This window comes from Microcebus murinus, chromosome 27, assembly GCF_040939455.1.
Source record: "Microcebus murinus isolate Inina chromosome 27, M.murinus_Inina_mat1.0, whole genome shotgun sequence".
Lineage (NCBI taxonomy): Eukaryota > Metazoa > Chordata > Mammalia > Primates > Cheirogaleidae > Microcebus > Microcebus murinus.
Window position 1 is genome coordinate 1134914 of NC_134130.1, and position 14836 is coordinate 1149749.

The following is a 14836-nucleotide window of genomic DNA, read 5'->3' on the forward strand; positions in this document are numbered from 1 at the left end:
CAAAGCGACAAAGGACGGATGCACTCCACAACGACACGGATGATTCTCAAACGCATCATAACCAGTGGCGGAAGCCAACAGTCAAAAGGCCACATACGGGAGGAGTCCACTCAGAAACCTTAGGGACACGGAGGGGACCAGCAGTGGCCAGAGCCTGGGGGTTTGGGAGGGGGTGACAACAAAGGGGCCAGGGGTGGGAACTTAGGGGCGACAGAAGCGCTCCGGATCTTGACTGAGGGGAGGGTTACACGTTGCTGTGCGTGTCAACGCGCGTAGAACAGCGCACCCAAAATCGACCACATCTGAATCGTACCTGAAAATAAAGACAAAAGCCAATACCTGGTCCTTGGTCCTCCCCTCCCGTTCCCGGATGTAAGTGGTGACGATTCGCTCCGTCTCCTCTCGCAGCCGTGGGTAGGAGCCGAGCTGGGGAGCGAGCAGAGAGCCGCGTTGGCTGGGTCCTCGTGGCCCAGGACGCGACATGCAGCACACGCGTGGAGTGCGTGGAGGGAGACAGGGGGACCCACCGAGTCCCCACCCTGCTCCTGTCTCCCTGCCAAGCTGGGAGACAAGAGCACAGTGGGGGCGCCGTGGGCGGGAGAGAAACCGGGGCGCCCACGCGAGAGCAGAGCCGCCTTTCGAGCCAGCAACTGGGAGGTGGGAGGTGGCAGAGGAAGCAGGTGGCTTGTTTGCCGCCCGGAGGGCCAGGCAGCTCCTCCCGCCCCGCGCTGGGTGGCAGCGGGAACCCCGAAGGCCTCTGCCAAGCTCGTGAGCTCAAGGCTCCTGTTCTAGGACGGCGGGGTCGCATCTGGGCCGTCAGCCTCGGAGGGACACCCCTAGCGGAAGGCCACTCCTGGTGGTGCGCCTTTGGCACCCACTCCCCTACCAGCCCCGCTGCCCCGGGCCGTCCCTCAGCAGTGGCCCAACCAAACCACGTTCAAGGTGGAGTGGCATGTGCCAACGTGGAAGGCCGGGTACCCCTGCGGACGGCCACAACCGCAGAGATGGGACACGCATTCGCTGCAACTGTCCCGTCTGCCGACGCGGTCCCGAGACATGGCCAAGCCACGGCTGGTGCACAGAGGGGGTTCCTGCCGAGGCAGAACTTTCCAGATGCTCGGGTTGAGACGAACGAATGAAAGTGGGGGGGAGGCGGGGACAGATGAGGAGATGATAAGAACGAAACCTGTTACCTTCTCGGCACACTTTTTAATGACCGTGGCCAGTTCTGAGACCACGAGGTCAACACACTTCAAACTTGGCTCTTTGAGTTTTACAATCTGTTTTTTCACAATGGCTTCAAAGGCCATGTCGGGGGTGAAGAGCCCCGTCCTGGGTCATGCGGAGGGCGGGACGAGGCAGAAAGACACCCAGAGACAGCGCAGGCCACACACACGGGACAGGAGACAGAGAGAAAGAAGAAACCAGTGTCAGCAGTTAGTCCATGCACGGAGGAACCTGCCCGCATTTGCCCCGGAAGCTGCTTCGGATCACGGAGGACCAGGGGCTGGGTGGTGGGATCAGGCCGGGATTTCGTTCTAGAAGTTCTAGAAGTGCTGGGGGTCACTGTCATCTACAGACAGCCAAGGTGCGCGGAGGCCATGGATTTGCATGTCCGTGACAACGGGCTCCAAGATGACAGTCTCCAGCCCCACGGGGTTTCTCTCCCCCCTCCCTTTTCCAATCCAAGGAGCTTAGGCAGCAAATGTGGGCTTTTCCAGACCGAGAACAGAGGGCTCAAGCAGAAATCCCCTGGCAACCCGAGCGCTGGGGACACGGGCTGCGCACGCACAGGCTGCCACCGACCGGGAGGCACTTCAGCGGCTGGGCCAAAGCACGCTGCTCTGGGAAACAGGCCCGGGAGCCCGGGGCGTCCTGCCGAGTGGAGGGGCCGCTCACCGACAGCGCACAGAGACGCCGTGCCTGAGAGAATGCGGGGGACAGCCGGGGCGCAGGGAGCGGCGGGGACACCCGGGAGCCCAGCCGGCTTTGTCACGCTGGGCACGGGCACTCCTTGTGCTGCTGGCATGTGGGCCCTTCCCAGCGCTGCGCGACACAGACGTCGCTGGCTCCAGGGAAGCCGGGGGAGGCTGGGCACTTGCCAACAAGGGGTGCCGGCTGGGGAGGTTCAGGGAGCTCGGCCTCCAGCAAGGACGCGGGTCCCTCTCTGCTTCCCAGAAGGCAGCAAAGCGACAGCCCAGTGGAGCCCCAGCTCCGTCAGACACATGCTAGGCTTGGTATCAGGGTCCCAGCAAGACGTGCCCAGCAGTCTGGCCAGTTTTGGACGCCCGGCACCCCCGGGCGGGCCCGGGCTTGGATGCTCCCACCCCGGCCTCCGGCTAGAGGCCACGTTCATGGACACCGGGGCCATCTCGGGGCAAATGGCACCAGTGGGGTCGATGCCGCACGGGGAGCCTGATACCAAACCCCCGGACCCCCGTTTCCGCAAGGCTGGGATCACCCTGCCGAGGGCGCAATACCTTGCTGGTACACTGCCTAACTGTACTGATTAGCTCCTGGATAACCAGGTCGACGCATTTCAGACAGGGCTCTTTCAGCTTCACGACCTGCTTTTTCACAATGGCCTCGAATGCCAAGTCCGGGGTGAAGAGCCCGGTCCTGAAACCGTCCACACCCGGGGGCAGGGGAGATAAGTCAGAGAGAAACAAAGCACGGTCAGCAATTTCCTAGGCACTGGCTGGGTCCCCGACAACGAATCAAGGTCACATCAAGTCTGGGGGTCGGATGCCTGGCTCCGCCGCCCGGAGCCCCAGTGTGACCCGAGGACCCCGTGGTGACGAGTCCAGAGACTGGGGCGACTCTACCTTTGCTAGGCTAGGGACGGGACCAAGAGGCAAACAGGTGACCCATGATGGGGACAGATGCTGGGTGACTGTGGCCTTAACTCCGCCCCCAGCCCCGCACCAGGAAATCCACAGGGAGCTTTCTTAGCTTAACATGGAAACTAAGGTTCTGGCCAAATCTAGGTGGGAACCCAGCCGTGTTTAACCAGGAGCCGTGGACAGCCCCGTGACCGGTGACAGGCCCACACGGGACTAAAACACAGCCACCATCAAGCGCCCCACGAGACGCTCAGGGAGGGGCTTACAGCAACTGAGAATCCCCCAGTAGCCCTCCTAAGTCCTCATGATTGGGGCACCCAGAGGGTTGGGGGACCGACTGGCTGGAGGGTGGCACCAGGAAGGGAGGGAACATGGCAACTCTCCCCGTGGAACTTGCCTGACTCCGTGTATGTTCTTAATGGCGTAACTGATCTCTCGTCTTAAGTCCTTCTCATCGAACTCCATCTGAGGAGAGACAAACAAAACCCCTGCAAAAAGGTACCTGGGGCACCGCACAACAGGTGTGTATTTGGGGAATGTTATTTCCTATGAGCAGTTTTATTCACAAGGCAGAATATTTAACTGGTCAAAAAAAAAAAATTAAAACCTAGCTTCAGCAAGGATGCTGTGAAATGAACAATCTCACTATATAGGCGGGAACAGGAGTTTACATAAACTTTCTTATGGGCTACTTGGAGCACATATCAAGTACCTCAAAAAACACACCTATGCTGTTACCTCATAGTTCAAATGCTCTAGAAATTTATCTTGGGGAATCAACAAAGATTTAGCTACATGACCACAACTATTCATAGCTGTAAAAAAAAAAAAAATGTAAATACAGGATCAGGTGTGGTGGCTCACCACTGTAATCCCAGTGCTTTGGGAGTCCGAGGTGAGAGGATCACTTGAGGCCAGGAGTTCAAGGCTATGGTAAGCTATGATTACACCACTGCATTCCAGGCTAGGCAAAAGAGTGAGACCTCCATCTCTCACACACACAAAAAAGTGAATACAAACTAAATGTCCAACAATGGGAAACTGATTTAATGCACGATATCACATCCATAAAACAGGATGTTGTTTTGCCATTAAAAATCCACTGTGTATATGACTGGTTTGGAAAGATGGTCACCTTATGAAAATAGGGTACAAAGACACAAAAAATTTTTAGTTTAAAAAATATATACGTATACACAAGTATGGATGACACTACACGGTATGTTTGTGTATGTAGACAGGTGGACCCATTTGCATGGAACTAATTTTTAAGGATTGCAAACTCCAGTTTAACAGGCCTTATCTGTGGGCATTAGGGTTATTGTTCCTTTTATAGAAAAAGACTTTATTGGTTTTTTGTTTGTTTTGTTTTGTTTTTAGACAGGGTCTAGCTCTGTCTCCCAGGCTGGAGTGCAGCAGTGTGATTGCAGCTCACAGTAATCTCACATTCCTGCGCTCAAGTAATCCTCCTACCTTGGCCTTTGGAGTAGCTGGGACTCCAGGCATCTGCCATCATGCCCAGCTAATTTTTTATTTATGTTTTGCAGAGACAGGGTTCTCACTATGTTGCCCAGGCTGGTCTCAAACCTGTGGCCTCAAGCAATCCTCCTGCCTTAGCCTCCAAAGTGCCGGGATTACAGGCGTGAGCCACTGCACCCAGCCAGAACTTTATTATTTGTTATAAAAATGCTATATGCTCAGCCAGGCACGGTGGCTCACGCCTGTAATCCTAGCAATCTGGGAGGCCACGGCGGGCGGATCTCTAAAGGTCAGGAGTTCGAAACCAACCTTAGCAAGAGAGAGACCCTGTCTCTACTAAAAATAGAAAGAAATTAATTGGCCAACTAAAAGTATATAGAGGCCGGGCGTGGTGGCTCACGCCTGTAATCCTAGCACTTTGGGAGGCCGAGGCGGGCGGATTGCTCAAGGTCAGGAGTTCAAAACCAGCCTTAGCAAGATCGAGACCCCGTCTCTACTATAAATAGAAAGAAATTAATTGGCCAACTGATATATATATAAAAAATTAGCCGGGGATGGTGGCGCATGCCTGTAGTCCCAGCTACTCGGGAGGCTGAGGCAGAAGGATCGCTCGAGCCCAGGAGTTTGAGGTTGCTGTGAGCTAGGCTGACGCCACGGCACTCACTCTAGCCTGGGCAACAAAGCGAGACTCCGTCTCAAAAAAAAAAAAAAAAAAAAAAAAGAAATAAATTAATTGACCAACTAAAAATATATATACAAAAAATTAGCCGGGCATGGTGGTGCATGCCTGTAGTTCCAGCTACTCGGGAGGCTGAGGCAGGAGGATCGCTGAGCCCCGGAAATTGAGTTTGCTGTGAGCCAGGCTGACGCCACGGCACTCACTCTAGCCTGGGCAACAAAGTGAGACTCTGTCTCAAAAAAAAAAAAAAAAAGTATATAGAAAAAATTAGCCGGGCATGGTGGCGCATGCCTGTAGTCCCAGCTACTTGGGAGGCTGAGGCAGGAGGATTGCTTGAGCCCAGGAGTTTGAGGTTGCTGTGAGCTAGGCTGACGCCTCGGCACTCTAGCCCGGGCAACAGAGTGAGACTCTGTCTAAAAAAAACAAAAAAAAACACTATATGCTTACTACAAACAAACTTCAAGTAAATCACACACAAAAAAGAAACTTCCAAATCTCAGCAGCCCAAGCTGACATTTGCAAACATCCTTGCTGATCTGCCCTCACAAAGAAACACCTCTAGGCCGGGCGCTGTGGCTCACGCCTGTAATCCTAGCTCTTGGGAGGCCGAGGCGGGCGGATTGCTCAAGGTCAGGAGTTCAAAACCAGCCTGAGCAAGAGCGAGACCCCGTCTCTACTATAAATAGAAAGAAATTAATTGGCCAACTGATATATATATAAAAAAATTAGCCGGGCATGGTGGCGCATGCCTGTAGTCCCAGCTACCCGGGAGGCTGAGGCAGCAGGATCACTTGAGCCCAGGAGTTTGAGGTTGCTGTGAGCTAGGCTGACGCCACGGCACTCACTCTAGCCTGGACAACAAAGCGAGACTCTGTCTCAAAAAAAAAAAAAAAAAAAAGAAACACCTCTAGACAAAGGTGCATGATTTCAAACAGAAAGATGTCATATATACATCAGCTTCATGCTGCACGTGCTGGCTCTATACGCTCTTTTGTTCTTCCTTCAACAACTGGCTAGGGACATTTTCCCATGTGAGTTTACCTATATTTTCTTGGATTATGCAAGGAATGTGTATCGGTTTTTGTCAGAGGAGAAAACAGGAATTTCCATACTGCTCTGCCCAACACTTCTCAGCTGCCTGCTCTGGGAAGAAAGCCCACTCGGGAACCTTCTACAGGACACATGCTCAAGACCTCAGGGCCCCAGAGGCCCAGGTCGAGGCCAGCAGGAGGGTGGCGGAGCAGAGGGGGACGGGTCCCGGCCCCGGGAGTGATACCTTCACCAGCTCAAAGGGAAACCGCTCATGGAAGATTCGATTGATCCGGGCGCCCCCAGAGAGCTCCAGTGTGTCCACTTGGTCTCCCGAGCCCTCAATCCTCTTCTCAAAGTCCACCCCAAACTGCTGGACCATCCTACGAGGAAGAAGAAAACCCGACATCAACGTGGAGGTTTCAACACAGATATGAAGTGATGTTCCAAGCTAACCCACAGGTTTTTTTCTCTTTTTTTTTTTTCTTTTAAGAGACAAGGACTTTAACAGACCCTCCTCTGTTGCCCAGGCTGGAGTGCAGTGGCACAATCATAGCTCACTGCAGCCTCGAACTCCTGGGCTCCAGCAAGCCTCCTGCCTCAGCCTCCCAAACTGCTGGGATGACAGGTGTAATTCCAGTTTGCAGATGAGGAGGGTGAAGTTCAAGGGTCACACAGCTCAGCAACCTCTACCCTGAGGCTCGACTTGACTTGGCAGTCTGGTGGGCTGAACAGGTAGCCCCTCCGCACAATTCCAGCGGCTTCTGCAGGATCCTCCTACCAACTCCCAGCCTGCTGCGGGCGAGACTCCACCACTGATGGGCCTTGGACAGGTAGCTTTGCCCCCTCTAAGCCTCAGCTTCCTCTACTGCAAAGTGGGTTGATGGTAACAGCATCAACCTCATAGGGCCACTGTGAGGATTAAAGATGTTTCTAGATTTCACCAACTCCAAGAAGTCACTGATCCTAAAACGCACTGTTCTTTTGTGCATCCACAAAAAAGAAAAAAATGCTGCCAATTCCTAGCAATCTAATTATGTTGCCTTTTTTTTAAAAAAAATGAAAAGTGCTCATGTAATGAACAGAAGGCGATAATAGTGTGTGTGGCCCCTGAGAACCCTGCCTGGCCCTTAAAAAAAAAAATCTCTCAGCATTGCTGATTATCACTATGCACAGCAGAGGACTCATGATGTTTTGTGTTCTGGGGCGCCTTTTGTAGCAGGGAGCTCCTGCAAAGGGGACCCGTCCCCAGCCGGGCCTGCAGCTTCGGGTCTGCAGTTCTTATCCGGAGACGCACCAAAGCCAATGTCAACGCAACACCTGGAACCAGGAATCGTGGGCCACGCCGGGGCCAAGGCTGTCGAAGGCATGGCCCTAAACCAATGACAGAGGATGGACAGAGGAGTGGTTTGGACAAGGACGGAGACTGTGGCCACTTGCTGACAGCTGCAGGGCCGAGGAGATGACAAATGAAGCACGTGTGTGCGCCAGTCTCCGGGGTGGCCTTGTGGCCGGCCTCAGCTGCAGTCAGAGTATTCTGGGCACTGGTTACAAGCTCAGTGGTGTCCCCCACAATTCAGGCTCACATCCTAGCCCGCAGTACTTCAGAATGTGACCTTACTTGGAAACAAGGTCGTTGTAGATGTAATTAGTCAACAGGAGGTCACATTGGAGTAGGGCGGGTCCTTAAACCACCAGGAATGATGTCCTCATAAAGTGGGGAAATTTGGACACGCCCAAGACAGAGCACGATGGGACGACGAAGGCAGAGGCTGGGAACACCAACGATCGCCAGCCACCTCCAGCAGCTCTCAGGAGGAACCAACGCTGCCAACCCCTCCATGCTGGACTTTGAGCTTCCAGACCAGGGAGACGACACATTCATCATGTTGTTTAAGCCGCCCAGGCTGCGGGACATTGTTAGGACAGTCTCAGCAAACTCACACCCATCAGCAGGGCAGGAAAGATATCCATGAACGCCCCTCGGCCATTACAGACAAGTGGTCGCTGAGGGTACAGCCACAACCGCATGCCTACGGAACGTGGGTCCCTGCTCCAAGTTCTAGAAGCAGAGTCCCAAGGCACAAAGCAAAAAGCCAAGAGAGAAGAGCTGGTCTGAAAAATGTCCCGAGTTCCCTCTGCCTAGGGAAGGGTTCTGCCGGAGACTTTTAAACAACCTGGGTGTTATTCATAGGATGGAGTTTGCAGGTAACGAAAAATTTTAAAAATCAGCTGTGGCCGGGCGTGGTGGCTCACGCCTGTGATCCTAGCACTCTGGGAAGCCAAGGCAAGAGGATCACTCAAGGTCAGGAGTTTGAAACCAGCCTGAGCAAGACCCCGTCTATACTAAAAATAGAAAGAAATTAATTGGCCAACTAAAAATATATAGAAAAAACTAGCTGGGCATGGTGGCGCATGCCTGTAGTCCCAGCTACTCGGGAGGCTGAGGCAGGAGGATCTCTTTAGCCCAGGAGTTTGAGGTTGCTGTGAGCTAGGCTGACCCCACAGCACTGTAGCTTGGGCAACAGAGTGAGACACTGTCTCACAAAAAAAACAAAAAAAATCCGCTGGGCACAGCAGTCCCAGCCACTGTGGAGGCTGATGTGGGAGGATCGCTGGAGCCCAGGAGTTGAAGAGAGAAACCCTATCTCTATAAAATAACAAAACACCTTTCCGCTGCGGTGAGTGAATTGGTTCAGTGGAGCTCAAAACATTGATAAACTTAAGGTCTGGTGCTTCAAAGAATCTGTTTTTCAAGTGGATAAAGGAGTATTTGAGTACGTGACCATTGATATATTCAGAATAGAGGTTTTTGCTTTTGTCCCTGTGGTAGCAGGGTGAATTCTGAGACAGCCCCAATTATCTATAGGGGAATTTATCTGAGAATTCTGTGCCTCTGCCTTGTAGCTGAGTTGCCCCATAGAGAATTTCTATAGAGTGCAATTCCACTATTTAAAGTAGTTTTTCTCTCTACTGGACCTGCTCTGAAACTCGATACAGTGCGAACGCCAAAGAGCAAGTCCTTAATTTTGGTTCATATGCTCTACAAAGACATGACTGAGTCTAGCTCTGCAAGTAGGTCGGCTTTAGAACACATTAATTCTAACTAGATGACCCATTCCACAACTAAGACTACTTTATGAACTGTACTTTAACTTACAAAAGTCATTTTTGAGTCCCATTCTTTTGATTATTCTGAAAATATGTTTTAAGGGATATTCATCAATATTACTGTTGAGGAATATATATGGCAATGGTGGCTGAGATTGAAGTATCTCACTTTAAAAACAAAACAAAACTCTAGGGCTAGGAGTAGTGGTTCAGGCCTGTAATCCTAGCACTCTGGGAGGCTGGGGCAGGAGGATCGCTTGAGCCCAGGAGTTTGAGGCTGCAGTGAGCTGTGATGACACCACTGCACTCCAGCCTGGGCAACAGAGCAAGACACTCTCAAAACAACAACATAAAAAACCAACTCTAAAGCAGGAAGGCCCAGCCCTCACCAGGGGCGGCAGATGACAGCAGCGTGTCTCCACCGCGATGTCCAAACTACCCAGACAGTGCCCTGCCTGGTACTAGTTACACAATGTCCTACACCCTGGAGGTGAGGACCATTTTTGGAGGGTGTTCCCTGGCCTGGTCCCACCTAGGACTTTACGAGCAGCAGTTTTATCCCGGGTTTTCCCAATGGCTACGTCAGGTGACAGCTGTTGCCACCCTAATTTCATGGGTGCCGAAAGTAAGGCCCGGAGAGGTGTGGTCACCTGCCCGTGGTCACCCAGCAGGTCTGAGTTCATCCTCAGGCCTCGGCCTGTATAGCAAAGACTTCCTTCTAGTCGCCAGACCCCATCCCCCCGCAAAGGGCCCGCATGTGCCCCGCAGCAAGCTTCCGGGACACGCCGAGGTCGCCGGGGCATAAAAGCATTCTCACGCCCAGCCCGCCAGCGTGCACCGCTGTGTGGCAGGGGGACGTCGGGGCTGCCATGGCCAGAGGGGGCAGTGCCCATAGGAAGAATCTCACGCAGGCTGCCATCTGCCATCTGCACCACCCCAGACCCCTGGACACCTGCTCTGGCCCGGCTAGTCTAGTGTCCTGGGGTCCCCTGCAGGCCAGAAACCAGGAGGGGCGTGAGTCAGGCCTTGGACTGGGGGCTGCACCTGCTCCGCCACCTCCCAGCGGGGTGGCTGGGTCACACTACAGTCGTGGTGGGGATTCCAAGGGATGAAGCAGGAGAAGAATCTAACCCGGGCTCTGGCTCCCGCCGCCTCTGCCATGTCTGTTCTCCCATAACGGCCAGAGGAGCCGGCGAGCACCCGAGTGAGTCCGGACCCGCTTCCTCTGCTCAGACCTCTGTGGCTCCCACCTCCACGGTACAGAGGCCAACACCGTCCCTGTGCCTGCAAGGCCCTGCTCAAGCCGCCCTGTCCCTACATTAGCAATTTTTCCACTGAACGCACTATACATTTCCGTACTTATGTCCTGTGCCATTTGTCCCCCACCCGCTTTCTGAGCACCCTGGGGGCGAGTATGGGCCCTGTCCACTGCAGCGACACGCTGCTTAGCACAAGGCCTGGTCTGCAGGAGGCTCATGTCAAACGCTTGTTGAATAAATGAATGGGTGAGTGACAACTGGCGCCCAGCCTAGGGGACCCCATGGCTGGGCCGAAGCCAGGAGGTGGCCAGGGAGCCAGGCTGGGGGGAGGGGAGGCGAGGGTACGTACTGCAGCAGGGCTTTGGTTTTGCGCGTGGGGTCATCGGGCCGGAAGTTCTTGTACTCCTCCACCTCCTTCTCCAGGGACAGCAGCTGGCTCTGCAGCTTGCTGCGCAGGGTCGGCAGCGACTCCCGGATGTGGTTGGTCAGTTGCTGCGGGACAGAGGCCAGAGATCAGCGGGACGCAGGGGCGGCGGCAGGCCACGAAGGCCAGGCCCGCTGACCCTGCCGAGCACAGACACCACGATGCCAGCCTGAGCCCAGCACACCCTGAGACCCCAGAGAAAGGGACAGAAACATCCAGCTACGGATACACCGCGCCCGGGGCAAGCAGAGGCGGCGGGGCGCTGGCGTGGCGCCGTCCTCGGGACTGAGACGCCGCAAGCAGCACCAGGGAGTGGGGGACAGCAATCAGGGCGTCCGGCATAACAGGACAGGGAACGATCCTCAAGATACGCTGTTAGAGAAGAAACTCCACGTGGGACAGAGGGGAAGACGTTACTGCTGAGGGTGGGAAAATGAAGGACAAGGCAGGGAAATAAGGAAGGGAGAAAACGAACAGGGAACAAAAAAAAAAACGAAAGAAAGAAAGAAAGAAAGAAAGAAAGAAAGAAAGAAAGAAAGAAAGAAAGAAAGAAAGAAAGAAAGAAAGAAAGAAAGAAAGAAAGAAAGAAAGAAAGAAAGAAGGAAAGAAAGAAAGAAAGAAAGAAAGAAAGAAAGAAAGAAGAGAGAGAGAGAGAGAGAGAGGGAGAGAGAGGGAGGGAGGGAGGAAGGGAGGGAGGGAGGGAGGAGTGGGGGCAGGAGGGCTATATAGACACATCCGCCTCTCCAGGACTTGTCACCAGCAGAAAGCCCAGGAAGTGGTGGCTGGCCGCTCTGGGGAAGGCAGTGCCTGTCACGGAAAAGAAGGAAACAGGACATTCACTAGATCTGGGCTCGATCGTGAGTAATAGCGTATAATAGCGTAATAGTTTTACGCTATTATAGCAAAGGGGGTAAATGAATGAGGGAAAAAGGCTGTAAGAGGAGCTGATAGTTGGAAAAGTAAAGAGAGTTTTGCTGCCATCCTTCCCCACAACAGAAGCATTTACAAAGTGTCCATTGAGCTGGGAAAGAGACCTGGAGGAGCCTCACTTCTGTGGCATGGAGCTGGCGGGGTCACCCAAAGTCCTGGACATGCAGGGTCCCTGTCCCGAAGCCCCAGGGCCCCCCTTTGTGGCAGCTGCAGGTGTCAGAACACGAGGACCACGGCTGGCCCAGGACATGCCCCGATTGCAAGGGGCCGAGCCCCGCCACGTTCCCAATGTGCCACCTGGGCTGCCTGCCTGTCGCCTCTCAGAGGAGGCCCCGCCACTGCCAGGCGAGTTTTACTTCCCTTCCTCCCGCTCCTGCCCTCTGCCCCGCAGCCCCAGCTTCCTCTCCTGGGGGCCTCCAGGGGACACTGACTTCCCGCTTCACTCTCCAGGCCTGCTCTCCGCCAGCTGTCGTCGCAGCCCCCGCCTCTGGCCAACACCTGACTGTGCTTGCATCCGGTGGCCTGTTACGAGTCCACCCGCCCGTTCGACACGCGCCTTCCACGAGGACAGGGCCCTGCCCTGCCGCTGCTACTGTCTCCCCAGCCCGTGCATGAAGGAATGGCTCTAGGATCGTCACCGGGGCTGTCCTGCCATCCCCGAAGCCGCCAGAAAGCAGCAAGGGGGAACATCTTACCCCTGTGACTGCCCACTGGAAGGGCGACACTGGCTGGGCACCGCCTATTACGGCGTCACTACCTGATCTCACGGTGGGGATCTGACCCCACAGGGAAACCTGTGCGTGCGCAAAGTGATGCTATTAACTAGGACGATTGGAAACCTCCATGGTGGCCCCGCAAGAGACAGGTCACACAAGCCAGGGCCCACGTGCTCAGGGACCGCTGTGCAGCTGCAGAAGAGCGAGGAAGGACCCTTTGCTGCGAGGACGGAGCTTCAGGAGATGTCACTGAGCAGAAAAAGGCCCGAGGTGGAGTCATCCGTGACTACGTCTTCATTTATGGTAAGAAAGGGAGAAACACTACCCATGTCAAATTCTGACTATAAAAAAAAAAAAAAGAAAAAAAAAGAAAGGGAGAAACACGGTTCCCGGGCAGGATAAGGACAGCGGCGCACTCGGGGAACTGGGAGGGGAGGAAGTGGGGCGCATGCTCGTTGTCTTAATACTGTTTTTGTTCATGCACCCTGTGAACATACTACCTATTAAAAAGAGAACGACAGCGAACATTAAGGACCGGCGCTGCTGGTGTTGGACTCTGCGGTATTGGACACAGCGCACGTGCTGGGCACCAGCAAGGCACTAGCCATAGGGGACAGAGAGAGTGACGACTCTTGATTGATGGACGAGGAGAGAGAGGCACGAAAGGGCTCAGAGGTTGGGCTAGGCTTGGGACCCTCCAGGGTCAGCTTCCAGTGTCCCTCCACTGAGCCACCGTCTGGTGCGCCCGCCTTGGGTCAAGCTAGATGTTCTTATTTTATTTTATTTTTTTTGAGACAGAGTCTCACTCTGTTGCCTGGGCTAGAGTGCCGTGGCGTCAGCCTAGCTCACAGCAACCTCCAACTCCTGGGCTCAAGCGATCCTCCTGCCTCAGCCTCCTGAGTAGCTGGGACTACAGGCATGCGCCACCATGCCCGGCTAATTTTTTTCTATACGTATTTTTAGTCATCCAGCTAATTTCTATTTTTTTTGTAGAGATGGGGTCTCACTCTTGCTCAGGCTGGTCTCCAACTCCTAAGCTCAAATGATCCACCCACCTCAGCCTCCCACAGTGCTAGAATTAGAGGCGTGAGCCACAGCGCCCAGCTAAGCCAGATGTTCTTTACCCAGGTGACCAACTCCAGGAACTGGATGCGAGCTTCTGGGTGTGTGACTAAGTAATTACAATGGTAATTAAAATCATAGAAATAGGCTGGGCAGGGTGGCTCGTGCAATCTTGGGAGGCTAAGATGGGAGGATCGCATGAGGTCAGGAACTTGAAACTAACCTAGGCAACATAGCAAGACCTTGTCTCTAAAGAAACTAAGGAAAACCTGTAGGGAAACACTATCTCTACCAAAAATAGAAAAATTAGCTTCGTGTGGTGGTGCATGCCTGTAGTACCAGCTACTCGGGAGGCTGAGGCAGGAGGATCACTTGAGCTCAGGAATTTGAGATTGTAGTGAGCTATGATGATGCCACTACACTCTAGACTCTAGCCTGGACAACACAGTGAGACCCTAGCTCTTGAAAAAAAAAAAAAAGACAGCATCAACTTACTGAACATCCAGCCTTCACCAGGCCCTGAATCAAATGCATTTATTACAGCAGAAATACATATGGACCAAACCCATTTTGCTAAAACAAGTGCCGTTCTAGCCTGAGGCTAGGGCCAGTTTGGATCGTAGCTGTTGTACAGTGCACAGCCTGCACCACTGCACACGGCGGCCCCAAACTCTTGCCGTACCTGATTGAGGGTCTTCTGCAGGTGTGGCGTGCCCATGCGGTCGGCCATGTGCCGGTAGGCCGGGTGGGAGAGGAAGAATTTCCTCTCGGCCGCCAGTGCCGCACGGATGTCCTTCTTGCCCTCAATGTCCTTCTGGCTGCGGTTCACCACGCCAATGTACCCTGCGGCGGGAGACAGAGTCAGGGCAGGGGCAATGACGGATATAAAGTTCAGGTATAGAGATGGATCCTGCCCCACGAGTCACGCAGAGATGGGGGCATGTTATTGTGAAATAGCATAAGAGATGCAAACATGGCAGAAGGCAGCCCCGAAAAGCTACGTAAGTGCTCAGAGGATGGACAGGCCACATCTAGCCTCTGTGATAGGAAAGATCTTTCGGGAAAATGAAGTCCACAAGCAGAGGTTCAAAGACAGGTAAGAGAAAAAAAATCTCAAAAACAAGCACAAAGGGGCAGAGGTGATCTTGTCAAACGTCACAACCTACTGTACAGCTAGCATAATTTAAACAGTTAGGGTTATCAGGGCGTTCATGCCCAGAGGGATGAATGGAACAGAACAGGAAGTCCAAAAATACACCCAGATGGAGGTAGGAACTGACCCATAACACTTCAATACCCGTGGG

The 14836-nt window shown here is 53.6% G+C and overlaps 1 protein-coding gene across 11 annotated transcripts in view; it reads right to left on the reverse strand.

Moving 5' to 3' along the window:
* Positions 1-14836, reverse strand: part of DNM2 (dynamin 2) — a 78391-nt gene that overhangs the window by 21977 nt on the left and 41578 nt on the right. For 7 of the 11 annotated variants that reach the window (XM_075998109.1, XM_012790628.3, XM_012790626.2 and 4 more), the window contains exons 6-11: positions 14215-14375; positions 10750-10892; positions 6278-6413; positions 3241-3308; positions 2481-2619; positions 340-426 (exon numbers count right to left, since the gene is read on the reverse strand). In XM_075998109.1, the coding sequence (XP_075854224.1) occupies positions 340-426; positions 2481-2619; positions 3241-3308; positions 6278-6413; positions 10750-10892; positions 14215-14375 (734 nt within the window). Of the gene's footprint in view, positions 1-339; positions 427-1193; positions 1333-2480; positions 2620-3240; positions 3309-6277; positions 6414-10749; positions 10893-14214; positions 14376-14836 lie in introns of all 11 variants that reach the window. The other 4 variants (XM_012790625.2, XM_012790620.2, XM_012790627.2 and 1 more) reach the window with 1 other exon arrangement.